The sequence below is a fragment of the Lactuca sativa genome, chromosome 6, assembly GCF_002870075.4.
Source record: "Lactuca sativa cultivar Salinas chromosome 6, Lsat_Salinas_v11, whole genome shotgun sequence".
Classification (NCBI taxonomy): domain Eukaryota; kingdom Viridiplantae; phylum Streptophyta; class Magnoliopsida; order Asterales; family Asteraceae; genus Lactuca; species Lactuca sativa.
Genome location: NC_056628.2, coordinates 3,854,692 through 3,866,722, shown reverse-complemented (window position 1 = coordinate 3,866,722; position 12,031 = coordinate 3,854,692). Strand labels below are relative to the sequence as shown.

At 36.6% G+C, this 12,031-nt stretch overlaps 3 protein-coding genes across 3 annotated transcripts; all 3 read left to right on the top strand.

Annotated features, from left to right (window-relative positions):
• The first annotated feature begins 1,785 nt into the window (after nt 1-1,785).
• Nucleotides 1,786-4,165, top strand: LOC111886874 (nucleolar protein 12). Its single transcript, XM_023883114.2, has 6 exons — nt 1,786-2,603; nt 2,676-2,734; nt 2,848-2,917; nt 3,048-3,179; nt 3,452-3,580; nt 3,667-4,165. Exons 1-6 carry the CDS (start codon nt 1,878-1,880, stop codon nt 4,087-4,089), a joined length of 1,539 nt encoding a protein of 512 aa, XP_023738882.1. The 5' UTR covers nt 1,786-1,877; the 3' UTR covers nt 4,090-4,165.
• A 556-nt stretch (nt 4,166-4,721) lies between these two features.
• On the top strand, nt 4,722-7,875 carry LOC111886926 (uncharacterized). Its single transcript, XM_042896015.2, has 3 exons — nt 4,722-6,292; nt 6,368-7,328; nt 7,402-7,875. The coding sequence occupies exons 1-3, from the start codon at nt 5,937-5,939 to the stop codon at nt 7,639-7,641; spliced, it is 1,557 nt and encodes a 518-aa protein (XP_042751949.2). The 5' UTR covers nt 4,722-5,936; the 3' UTR covers nt 7,642-7,875.
• Nucleotides 4,806-5,844, top strand: LOC111886910 (uncharacterized). Its single transcript, XM_023883147.3, has 2 exons — nt 4,806-5,738; nt 5,839-5,844. The coding sequence occupies exons 1-2, from the start codon at nt 4,806-4,808 to the stop codon at nt 5,842-5,844; spliced, it is 939 nt and encodes a 312-aa protein (XP_023738915.3).
• Nucleotides 7,876-12,031: the final 4,156 nt, after the last annotated feature.

Below are 12,031 nucleotides of genomic sequence, written 5' to 3'. Positions count from 1 at the left end.
GTTCCATATTTAAACCTCATTATAACCTCATATCTCATTTCGTCTTTAGCCTCCCTCTGTGAGAAACGACACCAAGCAAACCCTAAGTGAGAGAGTGCATTTTGGAGACCTTTGGAGTGTTTAGAAATGTTCTTGAAGAAGAAGAGATTGGTGAGAAGAGCTTGGAGTTTGGGAAGCATCTTGGATATAGGATTTCCTTTTTGTTAGCAACCTCCTGGAGGTATATTGTTTGCAACTTGATCACTCCATCTTATATATCTAGACATTTATCCTTTAAGGCACTTTTTGTCTCAAATATGGTGATCCTTGTGCATGGCATGTTCTTGACCCAATAAGCTGTCCTTTTAGACCTTAGAAAGGGTCTTAAGTCATAAAAATGTGGTCTTGATGGTTAGTTTTGATCCATGCATGCTATTGGGGGTATTAATGCATTAAGATGTTGAGTTTTTGTGTTTTAAGCACGTAATGGACATGTAAAGTCATAAAGTTGGAAACTTTATGACTCTTGAGGACATTTTAGCCTTGGATCTTTAATTGGAAACATTAAGCCGAAGAAATAAATGTTAAATGGATTAAGAAGAGGGCAACTGCATACACTGGGCGTATTGTAGGGTATGCTGCGCGTACACAAATATGGCCCTGATGCCTCGGACGCTTGTACACCCCTCTTAGAAATTCAGACCTCAAGCTTAAAAATTCAAATCCTGCCAAACAACCTCTAAGATGGGTAAATGACATATCCATTCTTTCAAAGAGTAGTTTTAAGGAATTAAAAAAGAAATACATACAAAATTTTCTACACTCCCTTACATCAATCAAAGCCCGTTTTTAATACACACAAAAACATCAGATAAAAACTTATTTTTACAAGAAAATAATCAATAAACAATTATTTAGACTTCACTTCTTCATTCACAACTAAAACATAAAATCCAACATTTATCCACATTGATCTAAGAAAATAATAAAATCAAAGCCAACTACAGTCTTACCAATCATAAAACGGTTGTTGAGAACCAATGTTGTAGAAGAAGATCCAAAGAGACAAGAGGTGAAAATAGGAGAATACGTCAAACCCGTTAACCACTTCCACATCACGAGTTTTCCAGACTTTCTACACAAATAATATATCTTCACATAAAAATTTCAAAATTAGGAAGACAAACGCAACCAAATTTTAATAAACAGATAAAAAAGTGAGCAGAGATCGTGGGAATGGAGACCGGAGTAGGTAACATTTGCTTCAAGTCGTTCCCATTAAGTTACAGTTCGAAGGAAATCATAGCAGGAAGAGATAAGTGTATTCAACCTTTCAAAATTAAATTCCATAATAACCTCCTTAATTCAAACCATCTAAGGCGATCAAGAACCAACAAATAGGAGTCGAGATTCGGGAAATCGAGATTAAAAATAGTTGTTAAACTTTGAATTTTAATAAGTGTTGAAGTTTCAAATTTGAAATTTGTAAATTCCTTAAAACCAGGGATCCATTAGATATTGAGTCGAGGGGTAAAGGATATACTTAATAGTTATTTTGAAATTTTTTGAGTTGAGGATATGCCACGTGGCAAAAGAAAATGATTCTTTTATTAGATATGAAGATTCAAATATATAGTAGGTATGATATAGTTTATATAGGTATTTTATAGTTTATTAGTAATTTTTATAGATAAAATTGATAAATTATCAACCATATTCAACCATATTGGTTGATAAAAAAACCATATGATTCCATATTTTAATGAGAAAACAAATAGTTCACTAAACGTAAGACAAAAGAAACACACATTGCTATATTGTTACCCTAGCCAAACAAGACACCGCAAGGTTAGGGTTTAAGACGAGAGCTCCAACCCATCTACCTCTTTCTTGAAGAAATGGGGAAGAAGTCCAAAGAATCCAAAGCTGAAATCCCTAATTCTTCAGCTTCAGCTCCATCAGGCAATATTTTCAAATCCCTTTTTGGTGGCGGTCTAGAAGAACCCAATAATCCAACCTCCGATTCAATCTTCTCGGATTCCAATCCGTTCCGAAGCAAACCCGCCAATGAATCTCAATCAATTCCTCAAAAACTCCAAGAAGTTCTTCGACTAGACATCGATAGTCCACAAAAGAATGACGCCAAGATCCCCGATTCTGTAAACACATTGCCGAGCAAGAGGAAAAGGAAAGAGAAGTTGCCGGAATCCATCGACTCAGATGATTCTGACATCGAAGGAGATGTCAAGAAATCAAAAAAGGAAAAAGGGGTTGTTTCAGAAGGTTCAAAAAGCTCGAGCTTTGATGAGGAGAAGAAGAAGAAGAAGAAAAGGAAGAGAGGCGAGGTTGAGGCAGAGTACGAAGAAAGAAAATACGGGGCGATGGATGTGGATTTGAAAGAAGATGAGGGGGTTAAAGGAAAAGTTGGGGGGAAGAGGAAGGAGTTGGATAAGGGAGAAGATCAACTTGTTCCCAAAGAAGGATTTGATGATGAAGAAAAGTTATTAAGGACTGTGTTTGTGGGAAATTTGCCATTGAAGGTGAAGAAGAAGGCATTGATGCGAGAGTTTAACCAGTTTGGAGAAATAGAATCCGTTAGGATTCGGTCTATTCCTTTGTTAGACGTACGTTTTCTTATACATGTTTAAATCCCAAGTTTATATGAATCTGATTTAGTTTATTGGTTTTTTTTACAGGACAAGACTCCAAGAAAAGGTGCTATAATCAAGAAGAAAATCAATGATGCTGTTGACAGGTTATTCAAACAAACAACATATTTCTTGTTATTGATTTGTGTTCTTCTATAATCCATGTCCTTACTTAATCATGAATCTGTTCATTAAAGTTAAAATCCTTCGTGAAATTCAGGGTTAATGCATATGTTGTTTTTAAGACGGAGGAATCTGCGCAAGCTTCTTTGTCACATAACATGACAGTTGTAAGTTTACTGTTTTGATTTCAATTTTCCCCAAGTGAGCTCATTATTAGCATACAGAAGAAGTAAACTAAATTATTGGAAAAAACTTAAATAATTTTATATATTATGTTGGATATATTTTTATATGTAGGTGGGAGGAAATCATATTCATGTGGATAGAGCCTGTCCACCTCGCAAGAAATTGAAGGGAGAAAACGCAAATGCCCCACTTTATGACAACAAAAGAACTGTGTTTATTGGCAACCTTCCTTTTGATGTCAAGGTAACATTTCTCTTATGAATCAGGGAAGGAATGGAATTGGTCATTCCTGTTTATTTTGCCTGACGAAATGGAATCAACCATTCTTGAAGGAACGTGATTCCTTTCCTTTTGTTAATTTTCATTCCTTAGCCAAACGGGTGTTTTTGTTCCCATGCTGTCATGGAATGGAAAATTGCAATAAATAAAAGTTTAAACGACACACACACACACACACATATATATATATATATATATATATATTTTCTAATTAATCTTTTTGTTACTTATTCCAGGATGAAGAATTGTATCAGTTGTTTAATGGTTTCAACAATCTAAAAGACTGCATTGAGGCAATTCGTGTTGTGAGAGACCCGGGTACAAGCTTGGGAAAGGGCATTGCTTATGTTTTGTTTAACACAAGGGTATGCATGTCTTTTCACGATAACCCCCCAAAAAAAATTTAATAAAATTATCCAAACATAAAAGTGTTTGTTGTATATTATTTCAGGAAGCAGCAAATACAGTTGTTAGAAAACATAAACTGAAGATTCGGGACAGGGAGTTGAGGTTGTCCCATGCCATGAAGTCAAATCCAACACCGCCGGAATCATCATATGGCAGGAAGGCGGCGGCGGTTGTGGGCGGCAACACCTCTTATCAGGGAGTACGAGCCACCAAATCTGGCGGGGAGAAGAAGTTTGCTACAAGAGTGACTAGGCCTGTGAGGAGTGAATCAAGAAGTGAAAATGGGGTGAAGAGGAAGGTGCGATCGGAAAAGAGGCCGGCGGTGTTGGCTAGGAAGGCGGCGGCAAATGCAGCTAGAAATGGCGGTGATGGCGGCGTTGGCAGTGGTGGTGTGAAACGCAAGAAGACAGAAAGCCGAACACCACAGAGTAATGGGCAGAAGAAGAAAGCCAGGACATTTAGATAGGTGTGTTGGCATGTTATAGGTTTTAATTGAATTTGTTACAAAGAATTAAATTTGATAATATCATTTCTTTTCATGATATGGTTTTTTCCTTGCTCTTGTTTGATTCTGTTTTTTCTTCCTAGAAGTTATTGTTGAGGTCTTTTACTTCCCTTTACATTAATTACATCATTTTTGTTATGAGATTTTGGTAATGTTGATAGGCCTGATAGACATAAAAATAAAGGGAAATCTGCGAAAAAGTCCCAAAATTTTGCCCAAGTTTATGATTTAGTCATAAATTAAATTTTACTTATGAAAAAGGACAGATTACCGGCTAATATACTCAGTTTGGCCCTAACAACCGGTAATCCTTATAAGAGCCGGTTACCCTAGCTCATTGACCTTATCACCCTCCATTAAACACCCCGTCATCAACTCCTCTGTAAAAAACCCCTTCTTACCCTCCATCAAAGCAAGACGTTACCTGAGAAGAATTGAAGGTAAGAAAATCCACGTGGTCCTCCAGTATCGTGTTTCCCTTAAAATATTTGATTAATTTTTGTTTTGTAGTGATAATGGAGACAGTAGATGACTTCGATACCATTGATGTGGAATTGGATGAGTTTTTCAAACACAAACAAAGAAGTTGATGCAAAGATGAGTTCCTAAATACTCTCACAGACGAAGCGCTTGACGAATGCACCATACCTGAGATAAACCTAAATGATTTTGAAGGAATGTCGGAAGATGAAGCACCGCAGGAAAAGCAGAGTGATAGTGAGGGTGACGATGAAGACAAATTTCAGTTTCAATACTCAACCCATGATCCAAAGGTGAAATGGAATAATATGAAGCCAGTTCTTGGAGAGAGGTATGAATCACCACACCAACTAAAGCTTTGTTTGACAAATTACTCTATAAGTAGGGGTTATCCAATTAGGTTCAAGAAATGTGATAGTGTAAGGCTCGTGGCTGTATGTGCAAGTGACCCTGAGAAATTTCAATGTCCTTTTGTGGTAAGGGCCTCATGGATGAGCACTGAAAGAACATTCCAAATCAAAAAAATGGTTGAGCAACATACCTGTGTTAGGAATTTCCGTAGTGCTAATCTTATGGATCCCACATGGATAGCTAGGCAGTTTCTGAAGGAGATGATTAGGAAACCAAATCTGAAATGTAAGGAAATGCAAGCTATTATTCAAAGCAGGTTCCATTGCAAGGTTTCATGGTCAAAATGTTATAGAGCAAAGTGTAGGGCAATTTCTTTAATAGATGGAAAGTTGAGTGATCACTATGCAAAGGTTTGGGATTATGGACATGAATTGATGAGGTCCAATCCAGGGAGTACAATTCAAATATCTGTCACTGTAAACCCTGATAACACTACTACTTTCCATAGAATGTATACATGTTTTAAGGCTATCAAAGAAGGATGGAAAGTTGGTTGTCGAAGAGTTATAGGGCTTGATGGGAGTTTTTTGAAAGGACAATGTAAAGGTGAGCTGCTAACTGCCATAGGGAGGGATGCAAATAACCATGTGTATCCCATTGCTTGGGCAGTAGTTGAAATTGAGAACAAGCCCAACTGGCAATGGTTCTTGGAACTATTACATGATGACCTGGAATTACAAGGAGGCTTGGATTTGTGTGTTATTTCTGATCAACACAAGGTAATGTTTTCAATTATCTCCTTTTTTTCATTTCATTTATACATGGATCAAGTAGTTAGTAATGATATTTTTTAATGTAATTGATAGGGTCTTTTGGAAGCTGTAAAGGTTGTATTGCCACGTGTGGAGCACAAACAATGTGCAAGACATGTGTATGCAAATTTCAGAAAGGTCTTCAGTGGTATAGAGTTCAAGAATATGTTTTGGACAGTTGCCAAGTCAACTGTTGAAGGAGACTTCAAATTGAATATGGAGAAGATCAAAGAAGTCAATCCTGCTGCTTATGATCATTTGATGGCAAGGGAGCCTAAATCTTGGTGCCGGGCATTTTTTAAAGGTGGAATGGCATGTGAGGCTGTTGAAAATGGAATGACAGAGTGTTTTAATGCCATCATACTTGATGCCAAAAAGAAGCCTTTGTTGGCCATGCTTGAGGAGATTAGACCGTATATGATGGAAAGGTTATTTAACTTGAAGCAAGAAGCACGTAAATGGGTGAATAATGTGTGTCCAGGAGCTATTAAGAAAATGGATGAGTTTGCTTTTGATATCAAGTAAGTATTATGTTCATCCTAGTGGTTTGAAACTGTTAATGTGTACACTAATTAAAACTGTTAATGTGTTTGCAGGACTTGGTATGTTCATCCTAGTGGTTTGAATGCTTTTGAAGTGAGAAATGGCTTCCACTCATATGGAGTGAACTTAGAGGGGATGTACTGTACATGCAGACTTTGGGAGTTATCTGGGATCCCTTGTGTCCATGCACAAGCAACCATAGTTTACACACAACAGGATCCAGCTAGATTCATCAGCACATGGTTTGGTAAGGACAAGTTCTTAAGTGCTTATGAGTCTAACATCCTTCCTGTTAATGGCAGTAATATGTGGGAACCAACACCTTACACCAAACCACTACCACCTATTGAAAGAAGGATGCCAGGAAGGCCTTGTATGAAAAGGAAAAGACATGTCTCTGAGCATCAAGACAGGTTTTCCCAAGTCTCCTCTAAGGGTAGAACTGTCCAATGTCAGAATTGTATGCAAATGGGGCACAAGAAAGTGTCTTGCAAGAATCCCTCAGTCCAACCAACACCAAAGCCTAAGAATAAAATAGGAAGGCCAAGGTTGAATCCAGAATTGACCAATTGCACTAGACTTGGGAGAGGTGGTGGAAGAGGTGGTAGAAGAGGTGGAAGAGGTGGTGGAAGAGGTGGTAGAAGAGGGGGTAGAAGTGGTGGAAGAGGGTCTACCAGTGTTTATGAAGAAGGTGAAAGTTCTGGGAAAAAAGAACCTGGGATTGAGACTCAATTTTTCACCCAAACAACACCTAATGTTGAGAGTCAATTTGTCACCCAAACAGCACCTACTGTTGACAGTGACCATGTATCAGAAACACAGGAAGTTGATGTTAACATTGATGATGAAGGTGATGGTATTGATATGGCTGACCTGGATCAAATAATGAGTGATTTGAGTTACCTTAGAGAGTCAAAATACAGTGAAGCAGAGATCCTTATGTGTCTTAATATCACCCAATCACAACTGAGAGGATTTGATGCTTTAATTCACCAATCCAAACAAGCTGCAAAGGTATATATTATAACATTGACAGTTAATTTTATTTTTCAATAACATAACTAACTTGTATTCTTTCTAATGCAAGGAAACACATGAGGACAATGGTGAAGATGTACCAGAAACACAGGAGGACAATGGTGAAGATGGAGCTGAAGAATCACAGGAGGACAATGATGAAGATGGAGCTGAAGAATCACAGGAGGAGGGTGTTGATGATACTCAAGTTAGGGTTAGAACTCAAGTCAGAGTTAGAACAAGAAAAACTTCTGAAAGGATCACCAAAAACATGTTGAAGAAAATTGTGATTGACAAGAAAGGAAAATGAATGGCTCCAGAAAAACCACTTAATTTGGATTAGATTGGTTAGGATTTAAGCAGTTATATGGGCTACTTGGGCAACTTTGTTAGGAAGCCCTTTTTGGTAAATTTGTTAATATGCCCTTTCTTTTGTAAACAATATACAATATGGCTGCATTGTTAACACTTTGGGACTTCAGATTGGGCAAATTTGTTAGGAAGCCCTTTTTGGTAAATTTGTTAATAGGGATATGCCCTTTCTTTTGTAAACACTTTGGCTGATTTTGGTATGTTTTGTTGATGTATAACTTACATCCATTTTGTTCATTTGTTCATTATGTTATATTGAAAAACATCCTTCATTTTGTTGATGTATAAATTATGTTATATTGAAAAATATCCTTCATTGTACATTGCTCAAACAGTAGGTATCCAATAAACCATTTTTCATTCAACAAAATACAACTTACATCCAACTGTCATTTAACAGTTTTACAACAACTTAAAACTACTTCAACATAATCCACACAATCACCAACAAACACAAAAAAACCCAATCTTCCATTTTTCACCTTCACCTTGTACAGGAACCTCTTGAATGCCATTGTTGTGAAAATCCACAGCTTCGTCCACAAATTCTTCCGCAAACTCATTGTGTACTTGAATGTCATTATTGTGAAACTCCATCAACAAGTTTCTGTACCAGTTGTTTGGTAATGGGGGATCGACCCAAGCAAGATACTTGCAATCTTTTTCCTCATCCTGTTATATATGAAATAAAACCTAATTGGAAGACATTTGAGATGTAATTAAAGAGGTTTAAGGGATACTTACCCGGAAATTAGGGCAGCCGATGAACCTCCTGCCAGGGTTTGTTGGCCTCCATGATTTCCACTTACCAACGGGGTCTTCACAAAAGCATGTTGTCCTTAATGCTTGCCTTCGTGATCGGATATTGCTCCTACTTCCCACTGAGCTTGAAGATGCCATTTTGCTTTGATGGAGGGTAAGAAGGGGTTTTACAGAGGAGTTGATGACGGGGTGTTTAATGGAGGGTGATAAGGTCAATGAGCTGGGGTAACCGGCTCTTATAAGGATTACCGGTTGTTAGGGCCAAACTGAGTGTATTAGCCGGTAATCTGTCCTTTTTCATAAGTAAAATTTAATTTAGGACTAAATCATAAACTTGGGCAAAATTTTGGGACTTTTTTTGCAGATTTCCCTAAAAATAAATGACATTTGGTTTCTAGCATAGGAGACAAGGTGTATAATATAAGCCCCCATTCTTGTTTGGTACTTAAAAATTGTGTCGGTAAAGGGAGCCCCATTCTTGTCAGGTTAGCCGGGCACTATAAGGTATGGAGATGATTCCACGAGTGGAATTTTACGTGGAAGGACTAATTACTATGTGAACACCGTTGAATTCTTCTTTAGTCGTCTTGTGGAGTGGGTGGTAGGGATGTCAACGGGACCAAACGGGAGCGGAAATAGTTGCCCCCACCCCCGCTCCTGAAATCAGTTGTTGCCCTCGGTCCCGCTCCCGGATCCTCCATTTACATAGACCCTGGTCCCGCCCCCGATTACCTCTATCGCCCTAGTCCCGCCCCCGTTCCCTTGTTCCCCCGGTTTATAGGCTTAAAATTTGATTTTTTTTTTGCTAAAAAACTGCTTTGTTTTAGGCTTAAAAAACTATTTTTAATAACTTTAAAAGCTTAAAACCTAATATTTTACAAACAAAAAAAAATTAAAAATCCAACATTACAAAACGACAATTCCAACAATCTTACAAATATAAAATACTATAAATCCAACATTACAAATATAAAATAATTATATTTCCAAAAATATATTATCAATTCGCTATATCTTCAACATCCATTAATTGGAAACGGAAAAGTGAAATCTACACTAAACCTAAAATTAGAAAATCTATATTGTATATTTATTTTATATTAAAAATATATATTTTTGCATAAATATATAACCGGGGCCCCCCGGGAGTACGGGACGGAAATACCGACTCCCGATCCCGGTCTCGAAAATAAACGGGGTTTAATATTGCCCCCGTCCCCGCTCCCGCTCCCACTCCCACACCCGCTCCCGTTTTTTTTTTTTTTTTTATTTTTTTTTATTTTTTTTTAATTTAAATTTAGTCCCGTACGGTATCGGGTCCCACGGGGGTTTTTGACATTGGCTTCACAGGCCTTCTCTCTCTCTCTCTCTCTCTCTCTCATGAACACCGCCCCCTTCGGTAATGATGTTGTGAAATGAGGTGGCACCATCTCCACGCGTTACCATACCTGATAGCCTCACGATGAACTGTATTTTTTTTCTTTGTAAAACACCAAATATATTATAAAAAACTAGAAGATGCTAGAAATACAAAATTACATAGAGGAAGTGACGCTACTTAGCTGTGTCAAAAAAACCCGAACCCAATTAACCCGACCTAATCTGAACCCAAATAAGGTAATTAGGGTCGGATTTAATACTCTTAACCCGATTAAGAGTTTATTACCAAAACTTTTTTTACTGCGTTGAAGGACATGAATTCAAGATCCCATGAGATTTTACAACTAATATATATTTCTTATTTAAACAAACCAGATAGTAAAATTATTATGTATAGAGATGTATAAAATGACATAACTTTCCTCTCCTCTTAATGCAATACCGTTGTGTTGTAACAGTTTTACCAATTTTATTCAGCGTTTACATTACCAATATGGTAAAGAAAACTCCAGAAAACTCCAAAAATTCATCTCGTATACCAACTTTACATTTTAAGTCCCTATACATGTGGATTATGTATTAAAATGACACAACATAAAATTCATCTTACGTTTAAATCTCAACCCAACTAACCCGATTAACCCGACCCTATTAACCTGAAACCCGATTAACCCGAACCCGACTAACCCGTACCTTACTAGGGTCGGGTTTCGGGTGAATATTTTTTTCTAGAAAAACCCGACTAACCAAACCCGTTTAACCCGAAACCCGATCTGGTTAACCCTATTAACAACCCTATACTTGAGTTATAAAGTCAACCAACTTAATTAATTTGAAGTGTAACTTTCGTATGAAAGAACCAAAATAAAGACAAAGATTCAATGTAATAAAAAATAGTAACTTTCTTTGATTTTAACCGTTCCAAAAACCGACTCGTTTCGAAACTTCCATAACATCGCTATCAGTGTGACAAACACTACATCAAGACACTTCTTTTGGATTGTACTAAACATGGGTGAGTTTTCTTAGGGGTGAACTTGATACTGTACACTATAACGTTAAAACTAAAGTTTTCTTTTAAAACAATTTATATGGGAAAACTATTAATAAACGCGAATACCTTTGAAAAGAGTATTTAAAACCATAGCTTTCAATGTTAATTATAACAAAATGCTTGTAAAGTATAGCATTCTTGATATCAAATACTTCTAAACAACAATATGTTAAAACTTTCAAAACACATTATTAGAATTACTAAAAGTGTTTCATAAACCAAAATCTGAAAGTCATATCCGAGGTTGCATTTTTAATGTCATAATGATATTATAGCCAAAAATCCTAGAGAATGCAAGCACTGTCTATAATCATGCCATATTCTTTCATTTGTTTATCCTAGAGGGTCCTAAAAAAGATTAATAAACAACGGCTAAGGGAAAATCATACACAATACTCATCATTATATCTTCACAAAACACATACTTTCACAAAATCACATAACACGTATTGTTGGTACCGACTACAGTCCTATCCTCCATCCACCTCCCCCCCGGGAACAACTCCTTATCCCCCTTTTTGGGAATAAGTTAACATTACACATATTTATATTTACTGGCAAAATCAACACAATAAGATATCATTTGAGTGACACTAATGAGGTGAGTTGAATGAACTCCCCATCTATGAGCACCTACAAACCATACCAATAATATACACTTAGATCGTTCCTCGAATCATTACTTGATAATACTTATATTGTACTTTATTTTTACTCTTACATTCAGAATTATTCTTATATTATCATTTTTTTGAAACGGAAAACTATCCTATTCCTAATTTAATCCTAAACACCACTTATGCCTTCTAGTGAGACTTGAACCCATGACTCTCTCATTTGAGAGAGTAACTTCTTACCGTAAGAAGGCCCTTTGGTTATTATCATGTTATACACAAATTTTTTTATATCATTATATAAGCATTAATTGGCATTAATTCATTAGTTTATATACTCTTATTTTCATGTACTTATACTATTTGTGTATTTTTAATAAGTATACATACCATTCGTACCTTATCATATTATACATTAGTATTACTTTTTCTTCTTCCTTCAACATTAGGTACTATTGTTTCCATATTAAACCTTATATGATCATTTTGTGTTTCAAGCTCACACCTTTTCACTTTAT

Bases quoted from the DNA above. Each gene is read 5' to 3' on its own strand.
- LOC111886874 (XM_023883114.2), top strand. From the start codon at position 1,878: ATGGGGAAGAAGTCCAAAGAATCCAAAGCTGAAATCCCTAATTCTTCA. The intron at 2,604-2,675 runs GTACGTTTTCTT...TTTTTTTTACAG, and splicing joins GGTCTATTCCTTTGTTAGAC to GACAAGACTCCAAGAAAAGG. The intron at 3,581-3,666 runs GTATGCATGTCT...ATATTATTTCAG, and splicing joins ATGTTTTGTTTAACACAAGG to GAAGCAGCAAATACAGTTGT.
- LOC111886910 (XM_023883147.3), top strand. From the start codon at position 4,806: ATGTCGGAAGATGAAGCACCGCAGGAAAAGCAGAGTGATAGTGAGGGT.
- LOC111886926 (XM_042896015.2), top strand. From the start codon at position 5,937: ATGTTTTGGACAGTTGCCAAGTCAACTGTTGAAGGAGACTTCAAATTG. The intron at 6,293-6,367 runs GTAAGTATTATG...ATGTGTTTGCAG, and splicing joins GAGTTTGCTTTTGATATCAA to GACTTGGTATGTTCATCCTA. The intron at 7,329-7,401 runs GTATATATTATA...TTCTAATGCAAG, and splicing joins AATCCAAACAAGCTGCAAAG to GAAACACATGAGGACAATGG.